General features: G+C 41.0%; 1 protein-coding gene across 2 annotated transcripts in view; it reads left to right on the top strand.

Moving 5' to 3' along the window:
- FAM120B (family with sequence similarity 120B) overlaps nt 1-18,476 on the top strand; it is a 143,016-nt gene that overhangs the window by 96,436 nt on the left and 28,104 nt on the right. For both annotated transcript variants that reach the window (XM_040429397.1, XM_040429398.1), the window contains exons 7-8: nt 6,459-6,665; nt 15,808-15,919. In XM_040429397.1, coding sequence (XP_040285331.1) covers nt 6,459-6,665; nt 15,808-15,919 — 319 coding nt within the window. The remainder of the gene's footprint in view (nt 1-6,458; nt 6,666-15,807; nt 15,920-18,476) is intronic.

Raw genomic sequence — 18,476 nt, 5'->3', positions numbered from 1 at the left:
GCTGTGTCAGCGTCTTAGTACTCTATATTTCGCATGGGGTATATCCCCAATGATGACTTTCAGCTGGTTAAAGGCAGGTTGATATAGAGCGTCTTGTTTGAATCCTCGATGTCCTTTAGTTTTAACAGTGCACTGTTCGTTCGGGGTTCAAATCCTTCAGGGGTGAAACTTTGGCGAACGTTGGCTTGACGTTGGTGGATAGAGCGAGACATGATGTCCCAGATGTGCTCAATTGGATTCAGGTCTGGGGAACGGGCGGGCCAGTCCATAGCATCAATGCCTTCGTCTTGCAGGAACTGCTGACACACTCCAGCCACATGAGGTCTAGCATTGTCTTGCATTAGGAGGAACCCAGGGCCAACCGCACCAGCATATGGTCTCACAAGGGGTCTGAGGATCTCATCTCGGTACCTAATGGCAGTCAGGCTACCTCTGGCGAGCACATGGAGGGCTGTGCGGCCCTCCAAAGAAATGCCACCCCACACCATTACTGACTGCTATATAGAGCATCACCGCATGTGAATATTGCATAGAGACTTTCGTAACGTTGTCTTCTGAATGCGAATGTAATCGGAACTTTGTGTGGAAAAATCTTTCCGAAGATCCTTCTGAAAATAATTTTTTCGACAAATCCTTGAGAAAATTTGAATACAGATGCATGCAGAGATTCTTATAAAAAGTCGAGTTTATAACAACCAGGAAACGCATGGACTGTAGTGATTATAAGCACAAAGAGATAGTAATACAGTGCTCATATAGAAAACTATTGCATGCGTTTTTTTGCATAAAGAGTCTTAGTGTTTTTCGTATGTGAATATAACCGAAGTTTGATGCGAAAAATCTTTCTGCAAAAAAAAATTTTCTAAAGATTATTTTCGGCAATCTCCGAAAATTTTAATAGGTTCTTTCGAATATTTATTTCCGGTAACTTTGAAAAGCCTGTAAAAGTATGAATTGTAGCGACACAGAGTGCGATTAATTTGCATGACGATACTTTGTTGTTAGGATCTGCAATTGAATATACACAGACTCCACTGTATATCATTGCAGGCCCATCCGCCATTGAAAATACTCAGAGCATCTTGTTAGTTTAGGATACCTATTAGTATCTGTAACAAGTTGATTTGAACAATATAGAAGTAACTACAACCATTGTTTAATTCAATTTTATTTGTATTTTATTGTATTTTATCATATTTTATCAAACGTAGTCACAATAAATTGTTTCAACTCCGTGGGGCTCCGCATGTTTGAGTGTGCCAATCCTACATTGACAGTTACACAATTTGAAGGGTGAATTCATCAGATTGTGCACCTCTTATGGTTGTGGGGCTAGTGAGCTATTTCCAAGATACCTACTAAGTTCATAACTATGTGGGTTTTGTATTCTTTTAGCTAAACAGCACACCATTTTTGGAGAATGGAGCTGTAGTTAATGTGCTGCCCTTATGTGTATGAAGTAGATGTATCCACTTTGCAATGCATTCTGTGAATTGGGCATTAGGAGCTTTGTGAGTCCAGTTGTGGAAAGGCTCTGCTTGGTGTCTCTGTTTGTGCTATGTAATGTGAGCCATTGCGCTGAAAAAATGGGTGCAAATATAAAACATTGCTAAAATGTCCTAAATGACTTGCATTAGTCCTCCTAATCGTATTTTGGGACCGCCTCTGATCCGCCTTTTTCGTTTGTTTAATTTCTAAGCATCTGCAAAATGTGGACAGCTCACGGATGTCATCAGTGTGCTGTCCGCATCCGTGTGGCCATTCCGCAAATTATAGAACATGTCCTATTTTGCGCAGATCAATAGCAATTTCTAGTGAAGGGAATGAGAAAACTGCCGCATGCACACTGACGATATCTGTATTTTGCGGATCAATGGTTTGTGGACCGCAAAACTGATACGGTCATGTGCTTGAGGCCTTAAAATGTTTGACATTTGAAGATAATTATGCCATAGGTAAAACCACAGTTTACACCTATAGAAGTTTTGCAATCCGCACTAGCCGTCTGCTTGTGTTGGTTTATGCCTGTGCTCAATTGCTGTTTATTTTCATAACAATGTAGATAAAACAGGGAAGCAAAATGGAGCAATATCTGTCAGCACTTTACGAAATTGCACAAAGTTCAGCTAAACAGTTGTCTGTTTGGTAGAGAGATCACTGCACACAAGAGTCTATAAAATTCTGCAGGAATGCATATCAACAAAAGCAGGCAGACTGTTTATGGGTAAATATTTACCGGGCCGCGGTAGAAGAAACATGCTCTTCTGGTTTTCTGAGCTTTTAGGTACCATGAGGAGGCCTCCCAGGTTCACAATAAGCAGGAAAGAGACGCACCATTATAAATGTTTCTAAAGCATGTTTTGGAAATAGTGGCTGGCCTAGACCCAGACCCACTATTAGGAAGATGCATATTGCTGAGTGAGAGCAGATAAAGTTGTCATCTACTATAGGAAGCTGTGGATGAAATGGAAGTGGACCTCTTGGATGCATAATGATTGTAAAATAACAGAATAAAGCCTTGATCATCTCGAATTCTCATAGCCAGAATGATGCCATTGATACAGGTGGTTTATGTGGCTAGCATATACCGTTGTAATCAATATTTTTCAGCTATTGCAAATTAGGTTTATTAGCTAAAGTAACACATTTTTAGCTGTTGGCAATAAACGTATCAAACAAAAACAATTCAAATAGCTCAACACAAGTGACATAGCAAGTTTTTTCTACATATTTAAAGGGGATATCCAATTCTAAAAATGCCCCCCACAATGCTCGGGCCCCTCCTATCGATCATACTAACCCCTCTCTGCTGCATCTCCTCGTCGTGTGGATCAAAACATCCGGCGACGGGGGGGGGGCACCCAATAGGAGGCCGTGACGGTGACCAGCCTCCCTAACATCATAGGTGACGTCACCCCTTTAACACAAAATGCCACTTTTAATGACTATAAGGGCTCATGCACACTAACTTTTTTTTTTTTTTTCCGTACCTGTTCTTTTTTTTTTTTTTTGCAGCCCTTATGCGGGACCATTCACTTTAATGGGGCTGCAAAGAAAACGGAAATGACTCAGTGTCCGTATATCCGCGTGGCCGTTCCGCCGATAGGACTGTTCTATTAGGGGCCGAACACTTTGTTTCGCAAAATGCGGAATGCACACAGCCAGTATCTGTGTTTTGTGGATCCGCATTTGGCAGTCGGTCGTGTGCATGAGCCCTAACAGTCTCAGAATTCAACCCCCTGAACAGAATCCCTCATAAGAGCACGCATTTACAAACCAGGTGTTGTCTAAAGGAAAAGGATACAGAAAGCATAGCCACTGAATATTCCCAGAGATACATTTGAAAGCCTAGTTTGCAAGTTCAAATAAAAGGAACACTGACTACACTGGCTGGATGGGACAGAAAGAGAAAGCTATCACCAAGTGCCACCCTATTCTTGAGGAGACAGGTGGTCAAATCCCCTTGACTGACTGCAGGAGATCTGCAGCAAGATTTGGTGGCAGCAGGCACTGAGGTTTTAGTTTTCACAATAAGGGTAGTTTCAGACTAGCGTTAAAGTTTTCCTGTATTGAGTTCCGTCATAGGAGCTCAATACCAGAAATCAACGCATCAGTTTTATCCCAATGCATTCTGAATGGAAAGCAATCCGTTCAGTATGCATCAGGATGTCTTCAGTTCAGTCCCTCTTACAGTATTTGGCCGGAGAAAATACTGCAAAATTCTGCAGTATTTACTCCAGCCAAAATTCCAGAACACTTGCCTGATTGCCGGATCCGGCATTAATTTACATTGACACGTACCAAGTGTTCCGGTAAAAACGGATCCGGTTTCCCAGTCTGCGCATGCGCAGACCCTTTTAAATCTGTGGAAAAGATAAATACCGGATCCGTTTTTCCGGATGACACCGGAGAGACGGATACGGTATTGCAATGCATTTGTCAGACGGATCCGGAAACAAATGATATCCATTTGTCATACGGATTTCCGGATCTGGCAGGCAGTTCCGGCAACTGAACTGCGTGCTGGATTCTTCTAACGCTAGTGTGAAAGTACCCTAAGGCACATACTAAACGTTAAAGGTCTCCATTCCCAGACTTGAAGATATACACCTCTACTGACCAAAAAGCACAAGGAAATTTGGCTCCATTGTGCTCAAAACCATATGCCACTTTTTAGGACTATGGATTTGCGGTATTGTTTGGAGGATAGAGAATAAAGCATATGCAGAAAAGAATACCCTGGGGCTGCTTTGCTTCCTCTGGCACTGAAAACATGCAGCGTATGGGGGGCAAGATAGATTCAGTCAGTATCAGGAAATCCTAGGTGAAAATGTCACGTCTTTTTTGAGGAAGTTGAAGCTTGAGCGTCATTGGACCTCCCAACAGGATAATGATCCCAAGCATACCCCAGAGTCCACCAAGGCTTGGTTTCAGAAGTCCTGAAAGATGTCTGTGAAGGTTCTCATTGATCTAGGTCATAATATATCAGTAGTAATAAGTCAGAGCAACTGGACCTATTGGATAATTTTCAAAACGTTTTGCTGGTCACCTCACTGGCCTTCTCAATTAGAATGATTTACAATGCCAGAGATTCCTTGTACAAGAAGTCACTCTAATTGAGAAAGCCAGTCAGGAGATTCTGGAGTGGGAAGGTTGTTGCAGCACATAAATCCAAGAATATTATTAAACTGGAGGCTATTACTCATTAGGAATAGGATGGGGTTGAATAATTCTGAAACTGCAGTAGTCATTAAAAATGCCACTTTGTATTGAGTTTGGAGAAACCACTTATTATATTACGAGCCACTTAAATTGTTCTTGTTTGATTTTTTATTTCAAACAGTTGAAAGTTTGTACATTTGGCTAATAAATCTAATTTGTAGTGGGGAACAATTATTTTGATTACAACTGTAACGACGTATTTTGATAAAATATGTAAATGTGGTCAACATTTTCAACAATTGGTAGTTTCATTCTGGCTGTCCATGGATATGTATGCACACAGTGGTTTGCCAGAAGATCTGGGTCTCCACTGTCACCTCAGTGTGATGTGCAGGTTCAGCCATAAGTTCGAAGGTAATGTCAAAAAGCTTTGTTGAGGTCAGAAATAAAAGGTGTGTATGACTTGGACTGAGTTCACACTTCTGTTATTTGGTTAGTTATTTCCATCAGGTATCATGAGCCAAAACCAGATGCGGGTCAAAAACACAGAACAGGTGCAGATCTCTCCCTTACACCTTATCTCTGAGTAGGCCTCACTACTGGTTTTGGCTCTCAATAACTGATGGAAATAACTGATTAACCGTATTAACTATGCAACTATGTAATCGGTCATTTAGTGCTATATATTTCTTTGTAAGTTTGTATGTTCTCAAACATCCTCTTTTTAGATTTTGAAGTGCAGACTGTGGTGAGGACAAATGAAACTAGCCTGTTTTAGAAGGTCTCCATCTCATAATTTTTTTATGATGAATCTCTTTTTGTATGTTGACAGTATAGCTTACTGTTTGCTTTCAAGGTCTGGTGCACAAAATGCCTATACAAAGTGTAGCTGGACCAGAGTGGAATTTCTAGTAAACAGAACTTTCCTTCCATTCAGGCCCTGCTACCATCGGGTAATATACCATGACATGACAAACATATTACACAAGTCGAGAGCAAACAATGTATAAAATTCCAGAGTGACAAATTCCTGCAAGGTGTGGCTAGGTATTTTGGTGAAGTCATGTATGTTGGCACCTATTATGTGGGTTTTTTGCATTTACTGAGTAAAAACACCTGCTGGTCTATAAAATGTGCAAATTAAATATAGGAAAGCCCATAAGCGAGTTCATATCTCTAAACATAAATGTTTATACCTACATAAACTGTCTATACACACTGGGGGAGATATATCAGTGTTACCGCCCCTAGGTTTAGGAAAAGAATTTGTGGCGCGAGCTTGCTGTGCCAAATATATGAAGTGTATGTGCCACAATTTTGTTTAGTTTATAACATACTAGATAACTTTTGCACAGACTTTTTGTCTGGTCCTGTTTTGCTCCTTGTTTAGTTCAGTCTTGCACTAAACTTCCAGGTGGTATAAAAACGGGTGTACAATTCTGTTAGTATAAAGCCCTATGGCACATATGGATTTTTGTGGCGCACCGTGTCACATCTTCCCTTCACCACAACATCACAAGTATAAACAGATATAAAAATCCAAATCCAATCCAAAAACAGTGCAGGCACAATATTCACACAATAATACTGTATAACGTAATATATTCTCACCACTGTGCCCACGCTCCTATTTTAAATAAACAGAGTTCCTAACAAAGGAGGCGGCACTATGCTCCATGCCTGTGGTTTGATATCTACAAGACATCTAACATTTATAGTAAATTTATGTGATGATAATAACACTGACAAAACTCTAATTTTGTCATTTTCTTGTTTCTCCCCCCCCCCATGTGTAGCTTCCTTACGTGGATTCCAGAGCAGTTCATCTTGCTTTTCTCTTTCTTCGTGGACTGATTACATTGATGGCTTGTAACAGTGCGTGTGGCTACCCCTTTGACATGATGACATTGATGCCGTGGAACACATTTGACGGGAAGCTCTTTCATCAGAAGTACCTGTTGTGTCATGAACATAGACCTGTGGATGTGATCTTGGAGAAAAGAGTGAGCAAATATGTGTGATTATTTAATGCTAGCTTTGCAAGACAGATTTTCACAAGTAGGTTTATTACGTTGTCAATGGAGATGTGGATTCTCCTAAGCCACCATCGACTTGGTGTTGGTTAGGCTAGGGTGCGGAGTCTATGGAATTTACACAGTCCCCCCAAAAGGGATGTTTTAACCAGAGGAGGCATCCAATTGCCTGGCAACTGGATGCGGCTATATGCTGGAGCCAGGTCACTTGCCAGGACTTATCGCTGGAGACGCGTGAAGTGAGTAACAATTGTACGGCTATATTCTGTGGACTAGTGAATCCGGAAAAAATATTTTCTCTTCGCTCATGAGCTACCCTGTCAGGGCCTGTTCTTCCATAGTAAGCTGATTATGGCTTATAGCTGCTTTTATGCTTTTTGTGGTGAGTCTAATGTCTGTAACCTTGAAATTAGGTAAGTTTACTGTAGATTTTCACTTTATGCAGTAGTCATATTCATAATGGTTCTTTATTTGGTTGATTATGTGCTGGTTTTTGAGAGAGAAATGAGGGTGCCTTTGTGTGACTTTTCTGGTACTATATTTAAAGGTGTTGTCTCATAATGTCTACCTTTGTCCCTGTGACCTAATTGGACATCTCTGGCTTAGGCAAGTCTTAATCAGGTCTAAGACCCAGCTTCAGAAGTTGGGAGCTAGCAATGACCTGTTGTAGCACCATATATTATGTTTTACTACTTTTCAATGGAAATTTACAGCGCAGTGCACCAAGTGGTTTAATTAGTGAGTATGAATGGTCTCAAGCAACTTTCCTCACCAATAAAAGCTGATCACCGGTGGTAAGAAAAGACAAACCCACAATGATCATCTTAATGCTAGACTAGCTCCTTTTTCAGAAGGGGGTTGTTTATGAGAAAACCCCTTTAAACTTTCTGTGGTAGCTACATTGACAACAAGGAGTAGACATTGGTGACTTGCAGAAAGGGCGTATGAATAGTTTACAGGGTATGGGTAGGTCTACTACCTACTGCTTATAAATCATTTCCCAGAGAAGAGGTTCTCAAAACCTGTTTTATCAGGACCATTTGTTAGGAGGGGCCTCTGTTAAATCCCTGGAACAGACATGCTTTTTTTCTTGAGTACATTTTAAATTTCAGATAAATGTACAGAAGATGTGTTTAGTGTTTGTACTGCAAACAAAGCATATGCCTGAGGGCGCCATTATATATGCCCGGTAATCCTTGTGCAGATTGCACTGAAAGGAATCCACTTTTATAATTCCATATTTCGCATGGTCCTCATTGCTGAGACCAGGCTATTCCTAAAGAGATAGATAGTGAAGGGCAAGGTGGACATGACTATAATTAGTTCTGTACATGGTTTATAGCCCTGTTGTTACTGTACATAGAACCATATATTTTTATGATTGAATTTCTATTGGTGAATATTCAACATAAATATCTTACATAACAAACATACCCTGCAAGAACAATGCAGAGCATAAACAAGTCATTTAAGATAATGTACAACCGGCCTGAATGTGTGCACATTAAACATTGTGTAGTGTTGTATCAACAGTGCACGGTGTGCTGTGTTACATAGAAAAATTCTCTACTCATAAGAATTGGAAGCTCGTACAGTTTTTGGGGGTGTACAGATATTCAGTACTACCATCATTCCTGTTCAAGTGGTACTGAAATATGAGAATGTAGCCAAATTAATTGTTAAAAGCTATGTACACCTTTGCCCCCTATCTTTTTATATTTGCATTGCATCTATAATGAAGCAAGTCTGCAAATGGTCTGGATCAAAGGTTTTCAATTGTGTTACTGCAGTAATATACAATAAGCCCTGATCTTTACAACCATGGTCTCTTCCATCTTTCCCTACTTCTTACTAATCTACCAAATACACTGACCAAAAATATAAACTTTCGGTTTTGCTCCCATTTTGCATGAGCTGAACTGAAAGATCTGAAACATTTTCTACATACACAAAAGACCCATTACTCTCAAATATTATTCACAAATCTGTCTAAATCTGTGTTAGTGAGCACTTCTCCTTTGCCGAGATAATCCATCCCACCTCACAGGTGTGGCATATCAAGGTGCTGATCAGACAGCCTGAATATTGCACACGTTGACGTTTGGCTCAGTTTCATCAGACGGACAACAAAACGCTGCAAGCAGAATGGAGATGGAACGGAGGCAAACTGATGCATTCTGAGCGGATCCTTATCCATTCAGAATGCATTAAGGGCAAAACTGATCCATTTTGGACCGCTTGTGAGAGCCCTGAACGGATCTCACAAACGGAAACCGAAACGCCAGTGTGAAAGTAGCCTTAAACAACAAATACTAATGAGCACTTCCATTATGGAGGTGCTCACTAGTACACAGTAGGACTGAGAAGTGGTGAATACAGCGTCCATGGCGCTTGCTTTACTCACCCCTCCCTGCTCTTCTGCTGATGCTGTGCTCTGCTGTGTCCTGAATGGGTACAGCGTCAGGACGTAGAGCACTATGACCTGACACTGTGCAACGTCAGGTCACAGTGTAGTGCTGAAGGAAGATCATGCTAGATCTCCCACGTGGCAGCACCATCCAGAGTAGGAGAGGTAAGCTCTTTTATTTCTTGTTTGATCTAAGTTCTCATTAACATTAGGGGGGGGGGGTCTAATCTTAGGTCTGTTTAAAATGCAGATTACGTAAATGGACGTGATTATATGTTAATCACAAAATTGCCATATTAAGCAGATCAGACTTTATATGAACTGAAACATTGGCCCACATGTGAGTGCACCTAGATTTTGGCATAAATTGTTTAAAGAGAGATTTTCCTCAGATACGAGGAGCTCTACAATTTTACAAACAGATGTTGTTTAGGCTGCAGTCAGAAAGCTTTTTCTGCCACATGTTTAGAGTGTATGCCAGGAAAGCTCCTAACATACTAAACATGTCCATAGGGATCCATTAGTCAGGGGGAGGCCAGCAGAGTATCATTTCATACATTGGTATACAGTAAAAATAAATAAGTAAATGTTAACTTGGATACTACTGTGTGGCATCTGTTGAAGGCATCCGAAAATGCGCACAAAATATATATATTTTTTTTTTAAACCTACTAGATTTTCACAATAGACATTTTACATCAAAGTAATATACAGATTAGTACAAAATTCTGTCAAAGATAAAAACAGAACAGAGCACTACACTCCCACCGACCCTCCATCCACAAGGTTAATTTTGCTGGATGTGGAGCTACCGTGTACAGAGAAGTGAACTGGTATTACTTTGCATTGAATCTTTTGTGCTTATGTATACATGCGTACATCATACATTTTTCAAACAACCCAAGGATCACATCTGCAACCAAATACCATGTGTCAGTATTTAGGTGTGAGCTCATGTTCCCATTGGATATAAGGGTTTACAAATACTCATCACATTCAAGAGATGACATCTACCTAGTACTGATATAGGTAAATACCCCCATTCGTTTTGAACCAGGGGGTTCTCTTTTTATTTCCAGACTATCGTATATACTCAACATTGCTTGGGTGTACGTCTATAAATATTTTCTAATTTTATTTCTTACCTAGAAATACTTATTGCTCTCGTTGGCCCAATTTGAGAGGTAAAGAAAACATCCCAAAATGTTTTTAATAATTTATGTATTTATTTTTTTCTTTAAAGTCCCCCATACACATTAGTATATTGTTGGCCAAATCCACTGTTCTCGGGGGGTTGGGCCAACAGTTTAATGTGTATAGAGAGCTCCAGATCCTTCCCCACAGATGATGTCAGGGGAGACAAAGATTGAGCGAAATGAATATTTTTGCCTGATCATTTCAGTCTCCTAGGTGATAAGCCGCCACCAAAAGTTTCTGGTAACAGCTTTCTCCCCTGCCCATTACATGCACATACACATTTGCCCAAGCTGGAGTAAGCTTGGAGGAAGTTGGGCGATAAATCGGATCATTCAGCCAACAGCTATTGAATATGTAACACTTTTATCATGCCTGCAAACTTTGCAAAATCCATTACTGCCCAAAGTGCCCATTCACAGAGGAAACCTCTTTGCACCTGTTTTGGGAGTGACCTTTGCATAGAGTCTGTTGTATTTTATATGTCCCCTGCATTTCAGGCTGCCTTCCATCTCCCTGCATGTGCTGTCTAAAAAGCTGTTTGTTGACCACAGCAACCAATCGCAGTACAGCTTTTATTTTTGCCCATATCAACCAACCACAGCAAAGTTTTTATTTCGCTACAGCACTTCTTACAATACTGTAGATCTGTGTTTACCAACCTCTCCGGCGGTTGTAAAACTATAACTCCCATCATTCTTTTACGGCCTGCACCCATCAGGGCATGATGGGGGTTGTAGTTTTGCAATAGTTGGAGACCTCCGGCAGCAGCCAATCAGTGACCTGAGAGGTACACCGGAGAGGCCAGTGATTGACTGCAGCAGTCATATGTTCTCAACTTGATGTTACCGCTGCAGCTGGGTAAACCGAGCCCAGTCAGGAAAACCGGAGCAGCGACGCAAGGTCTGCTAGGTGAATACTTACCAGTTCTTTACTGCAGGCTGATCCCTAATAAATCTGCCCCTGCGTATTCTCCACAGCTGGTCTCCCATTTAGTACAGGATCACTTTATTAATAGGATTGGTATTTGTTCTGTATGACAAGAAGTGAATTTATCATGTTGTGGATGTATTATGTTGTGCAGATGTATCTGTTCTTATTTCCCTGCAAAGTAGGGGAGGTTGAGTGACACATAAAAGTATTGCATTTTCTGCTTTTCACTGACAGGACCTGGTTTGGACTCGGCCTCTCTGTTTACCTGTTTTCAAGTTAATTTTATCCACAGCCACTCAAAAATCCTGAACAATGTAAAACATATTTTAAGCATGTAGGAATGGGAGTTTGTCTTTCTTGGCTATGATTGGTTCTGCATTCCTAAGGCACCTGTGCAAATACATCTCTACATGGCACTATGATTAATGGTTTATCATCACAAAGCATGTCCACCTTTCTGCAGTGGCCCAATACAGGATCTTGTATGTACTTCTGAAGACCTTTCTTGGTGCCTGTGTGTCAGATACTGATAGACATGCAAAAGAGTAGACAGAGGCATATGGAACCCTCAGTGAGGAAGGCCTTTCAAGTGTTAATCAGGAGCCAAAACAGTAAAGACAGCAAAAGGTAAAAGCTATGATCGGCACCAGATCGTCCCATTATCTCATTCTTTCATCCCCTAATTCTCCCCGACTGCTATTCTTTCCATTTCTCATCCATCTCTCTTTCTTAATTCTTAGCCCTTTGTACAATTTCCATCTGTGTAAAATCTCTTTTACTGTTTAGCTTCCTTAATCATGTCCGCTGGTACCGGTATATTGCTTAATGCAAAAAATGTGTATAAACCTATTATTGCTACCTTGGAATGATATAATGGGAACCCATTTATCACTAGACTTCCATATAATAACACAAAATATATACATGTGTATGTGTTGTCTGCCTACTCAGTTCAGCAAATCTTTGAAATGCAATGACTTGTGCTTTTCAAGTAAATAATAAATGTAGTAGTCCATGATATAGTCATGGGACACATAGCTGACCTGCGTTACATACCTTAAAACCTTTAGTTTCAAAATATAGATCCTTCTAGCAGCCAAGAGCTGCATCCCAAAGAACCCATACACAAGTGCACTTGTTGGGAAGCCATTTATATTATAGAATGCTCTGTATGGTCGGTGTAATTCACTTATTTGTTTGCTTTCAAATATGCAATAGGGTAAATTCATACAAGTGTATCCATATAATATGTTATTGGGGTGGCTCACCAAAGAGGTATATGGGTACTTGATTACAAGTGCACAGAAAAGGGAGGCCTCACGCCAAATATTATACAATATATGAACAAATTAGTTTACACTCCATCCACAAATGCTGTTATAGTATACTAATTCATAAACAATATATATATACTAGCTGAAGGACCCGGTATATTTAATCTATTTCATTTAATGTTTGTGTGTGTCTTTAAAACATATCAATACTATCCACTATAACAGTGACATTTACAGCACCCTCCCCCTTAACAGTGACCTCCACAGCCCCCCACCCCTTAACACTGCCCCCCCCCCACAGTGCCCCATCCCTTAAAATTTAACCTCCACAGTAGCCCACCTCCTTAACTTTGACCTTTACAGCAGCCTTCCCCTTTAACAGTGAGTTTCACAGCACACCACCCCCTTGACAGTGACCTCCACAAGGGCCCGCCCCCTTAACAGTGGCCTTTACAGCAATCTGCCCCTTAACACTAACCTCCATAGCGGACCATCCCCTTAACTGTTGGCAAGAGGTCCAGTTTAAGGCCGGACAGTCTGGCTTTCAGACTCCCTGTCCTTCGTCTAGCGCAGGGCCTGGATGGACACAAGGATATCCTTTTGAACAGCTCACTCTCAGACAGCAGCATTGTGCTGTCTGAGTGTGAGCTGCAGGAATAAAGTCACTGTCCCTCCCACCCCTGCAGCTGACAGAAGTTGACTTTTAACTTCATTTTATTAATCTCTGTTGGCTGAGAAGTGGAAGGGGGCATGGCCAGCCAGATCGGGGCGTGGCTTAGTGGGACCTAGAAGTTGATTTTTAACTTCATTTTTTCAATCCCTGTCGGCTGAGGAGTGGGAGGGGGTGTGGCCTACTTGGATCAGGGGTGTGACCTTTTGAACAGCTCACTCTAAGACAGCAGCATTGTGCTGTCTGAGTGTGAGCCAGGGGAGGGCTGGCAGCCTCAGTCCTGGGGGGCAAATCCAGTCAAGTGGCCCATTTTTATTTTGCAGACTTTTATTTTCTTTTATACAGGAACACATTGCTTTTACTGCCCCCCAATGTGGCACGTGTAGCGCGCTGCACCAATTCTTTTGCCCGCCCATTTCTAAAAACTCCTCCGACATATAATAGGCCACTCCCACAAACATTGTACAGCTGAAATCCTATTGTTGAGGCCTGTCTCTACACATCATACCGAGAGGGGAGGGCTTGTCCTGACTGCACTGCCTGCTTCACATTACACAATAAACAACAGCAGGCTACAGCCAGGAAGCTCCTCCGCTCTCCTCCCTCCCCAGGACCTGCTCAAGGCTTGTGGTTCCCCCCACCATCTGCCACCCGCCCGTGGCCTACTGCCCCCTTTGGCCAGCCTCACCCAGCTCTGAATCCTCCTTCTGAAAATGGCAGGGGGAGGAGACGGAGCATCTCCTCTCCTACGTAGCGCGCCGCCACATACCTCTTACATCCAGTGATGGCACCTTTTGTTGTAGACGTTATCTTTCTTTATCTTCTCCATTCAGACCTGACCGCCATGATGATTTTTCAGCCGTCTCTGCAGAGATTGACAAACAGACATTAGTTTCTGGACACCCTTTTCTGCCACCCCCAATACTATACTGCAGAAACAGTCGCCCTGGAAATACTACTACCACACAGATAGTGCCCCCTTCAACAATTATTGGCACACAGTGCTCTAAAAAATAACTGCACCCAGACACTAATAGTATAAAGATAATGTCCCCCAAAAATAATTGTGCTAAGCTGATACTGTGCCAGGGTGCCCCCGAAAGTAACAGTGCTCCCCCAAATCCCACCAATAGAAATAATTATCTGCCAGAGCACACTTAGTAGTAATAATGCCCCTATAGTGCCTATACTAGTAATCATGTTCCTCATAGCCCCCCAGTAGTAGTAAAGCTCCACATAATACCACCTAGTAGTAATAATTCTCCCTATAATATGACAGTACATGAAATACCCCCGCTTAGTGCCCGCAGTTGAGCTAATGTCCCAATAATGTATGCCAGTAGAAAATAACCCTATATAGTGCCCCAGTAAATGCCCCCATAGTGCTCCTCTCCTCCTTCCCCATAGTGTCCCCCATAATATGCCAGTAAATAAACTGGATTTTTAGAGAATAAAAACATCTATTGCTGGAACAAAAGCACATCTTGAAATAAGGTAGTAAGTGCTATTAGGCCATGGCTTTACTTCAATAGCGATTATCCTGGACACAGATTTCCTTTAAAGCTCACCTACAGCAGTGAAGAAAAATGGCTGGGTTGTTATGGAAACCTGGAGTAAAACTGTGTGTATGTGGAGGCTAATGGCCTGCGAGCTTCTATTGGCTGATAAGCGTCATGTGACCAAGCTTCTATTGGCTAATGCACTTTTGGGGAATATCTCAGGAACCTAGAGAGCTGAGACCTGGTCTAAAACCTCCCCGAACACCTGATGTACCTGTGTGACAAATTTCGTGATTGTAAATGTGACGGTGCGGATTTCTTTAGCGGACATACATACATGCACACCTACACTCAGTTTTTTATATTAGATACACACACACAATGATGGGAAGTGTGCTACAGGGCCCTAGAAGTCACACCAGTAGTTTATATGAATCCCATTTATATCGTCCCAGAGTATGAATGACCAGTTTCCAATGTATGAATAAGTAATGTACTAGTATTCTCACTGATCCGAAGAAATGCTGGGAGCTATATCACAGAACATTTTATTAATGGATAATATTGAATGCTGGCAAACTGTAAGACGTATTTATGTTAGTAGCATGGCCGCACTTCCTTCATAGTTATTTGTCCCCCTTACTATTCAATATTCATATATAGAAAAGAAGTATAATTGTGATATAAAACAATTGCGCTTCAGCGCTTTTTCCTGAACGACTTAGAAGAGTCAGTAATAGGTTTGTTCAGCTGTATATTATTTCCTCCGTCTTTAAGATCTTTGTAGTGCTTGTAAGGTTGTATTGAGCGCTGTGGTGCTTTGTAACCAGCAGATTTAGATTGGTGATATATAGTATATTGCTTTCTGAATTGCGGTGCCACTCTTGACTTGACGTTTCAGCTGCTCCTAGGCTCCCTTTTCAGTGGTAATATATCTTGTGAGATTTTCCAATGAAATTTAATTTTCATTCTACGAAGGAATGGAAATCGCATGATACAAAATATGCATAAGGTAGATTTTACCTTAAAATATTCCCTTTGGTGCTTGCCCAACCTAAAATGTAATTTCTTGAATCATTAGATCATGCAAAGTCAATGATAAACCATTAAATCTGCAAAATTATTTTGTTTCCAGGAGTCTTTAATAACTGAGTTCAAGAAATTGAGGGCAATAATCACTGAAGCATGTGCAGCACAGAATAGGATGTTGCATCCTGGTCCAAAAAGAAGCGGTGGACTCTTACAAGGTGAGGATCAACTTGGGCAGGCATAATAAGTGTCTGTCTGGACCTAAGGTGGCAGGGTGCATGCTGATGCCTTTGGCTTTGGAGAGAGTTTTAGACAGCAGCAAAAGAATTTCTCCAAACGAGTGATGTATAAACATGTTTAATTGGTTAGTAAGTATCCTCCTACACATACCAGTGTTCGCCATAAAGAGAAAGATGTTAGGATTTTATTATACCTGTGGCAGTGCAGCGCAGTGTTGCGAGCATTGTCTATTTTTGACAGCACTTGACAAATGGCTTTCTCTACATTTGACACAACGCATTGGCAGAGCTTTTGTAGCAGTGTCATTTATTCTCTTCACTGGTACACACTGTAAGCAAATTTAGCAACCCATAACAACAACTCTTTTACTGTTATTTCAAGCATTGTGTTTATAACAAAGCGAGTGTTGTGACAACTTAAAGGACCTTGCCATACGTTATTGCTAGACTCTAAAGTTTAGAGGATTGACATATTTAGTATTGCATTTAGTAGTATTAGGGGAGCTTTGTGACCTGATTGTGCCAACATTAACCCCATAAGTACCCGGCTCATTTTGTGTTTTGCATTTTTCTTTTTTCCTTCCCACGTTCCAATAGCCATAACGTTATTATTTTTCCGTTCATATAGCCATATGAGGGCTTTCTTTTTTGCGGTATAAGTTGTATTTTTTTAAGGGCACCATTTCATTTACCTTGTTAATTGGAAAACAGGAAAAAAAAATCTTTGTGGGGTTAAATTGAAAAAAAAATAATTATAATATTCCACCAAGGTTTTTGTGGTTTTGACATCACAGTGTTCACTGTGTGCTAATAATGGCTCAGTACGAATACAGCGATACCAAACTTGTATAGGTTTTTCAAGAGGACATATTATGTGCCAAAAATAAATTAAAGGGGTTCTGCAGTTTGTTTAAATTGATGATCTATCCTCTGGATAGATCATCAGGATCTGATTGGCGGGGGTCTGACACCCGGGACCCCTGTCGATCAGCTGTTTGAGAAGGATGCGGCGCTCACTGTTTACCGCAGGCCCAGTGATGTCACGACTAGTATCAACTGGCAAAATAAAAAATATATAAAAATTTTGCTAACGGAAACTGTCACCATAGTCGCCTCATTCACCGTCTATACATGTTATATATCAAAACAATCCCCACAAAATAGGGAACCTATTGCAATAATGAATTTTTCTTTGAGTTTTAACATTTAAAAAATAAAAAGCTATAATTTGAAAAAAAGTTACTTTTTAATAAGAATTAGCAGTTTTCCCCAAATTAAACCTAAAAAAGGAAAAGAAAAACTCTAAAAAACATGGTAATAAAAAGTCCTAAGTTTCAAGTAAAAAACATAGCAAAAATTATTTTTGTAGTCCGGAAAATAAAAAATTTGGGTTACTAAACTACCATGTTGAAAAAATAAAAGAAAATTGCCTGTACACAGTTGTTTTTTAGGCTTGGTCTTGAAAAGGTTAAGCTTATATTAGACGGGCAGATAACTGTGCAGATCATCGCTAACAAGCGTTCCTATGAATCCTCGTTAGCGATGATCTGGTAGTGTAATACTGCTGCCGATTATTCCGTTTAAAAATCATAGTTTGCCCGCGGCAGATCGTGCTGTGTAATCACGGTCTATCGCAGGCAAATAATAACTCAGTATGGGGACGAGTGACGGTGTTACTGAGGAGGAGACCACTGCTATTCGTTGGCAGTATTACACTGCCAGATCATCGTTTACAAGCATTCATACAAACGCACATTAGCGATGATCTGCACATTTATCTGCCCGTCTAATATAAGCTTTAGTGCTTACTCGTTAGCGACGATCTGGCAGTGTTAGGGTACATGCACACGTCAAGGATTCATGTGCGGAGAATCTGCACTGAAATCCGCAGGTGTTCGCAGGCAAATCCGTGCCGTCAATCCGCATAAATTGGTGCGGATTTGCATGCAAATTTGGTGATGCTGTGCACTCCCGTGCGGACAATCAATGCCGCTCCGGGACATATGGTCCGCTCACGGACCGTATGTCACGGAGGGCATACGGTCGCGTGCAAGAGGCCTTAGTGATCTTGCAAAGTGCTAGTAAAATGATGTTTATCTGGTAACACTGTATTGCTCACCAATTAATTTTGACTGGATATTGTGCAATAACTGATCTGTAGGCTTTCAGTAAGGATTTGTGAACACGCCCGCACACACAACCTCACCCACACATTTCCCTTCCCACTGCTGCCAATTAACATGCACCTTCTCCAAGCTTTCTTCAACATGATGGGCTCAGTACTGTTCTAAGAGGGGCTTCGCCAGTTGCCATTTAGATAATATGAAATCAACCTTTGACGTGGTCTTTAGGGCTCATGTCTCCACAATGTATTCTTTGTGTATCTAATGCTATTTGTTAAGGTGGTATGTATAGGAACTTGCTGAGCCATTAGTTTACTCCACGGAGGAACGTATCACATTTACAGTACACCCACGTGAGTGATGAGTGAATGCTGTTCATGGGTTCACTGTGTGATTTATCATCCTATTCCAAA

The sequence above is a fragment of the Bufo bufo genome, chromosome 4 (genome assembly GCF_905171765.1).
Source record: "Bufo bufo chromosome 4, aBufBuf1.1, whole genome shotgun sequence".
NCBI lineage: Eukaryota > Metazoa > Chordata > Amphibia > Anura > Bufonidae > Bufo > Bufo bufo.
The sequence above is the reverse complement of the archived record's forward strand: the minus strand, read 5'-3'. Positions and strand labels throughout refer to the sequence as shown.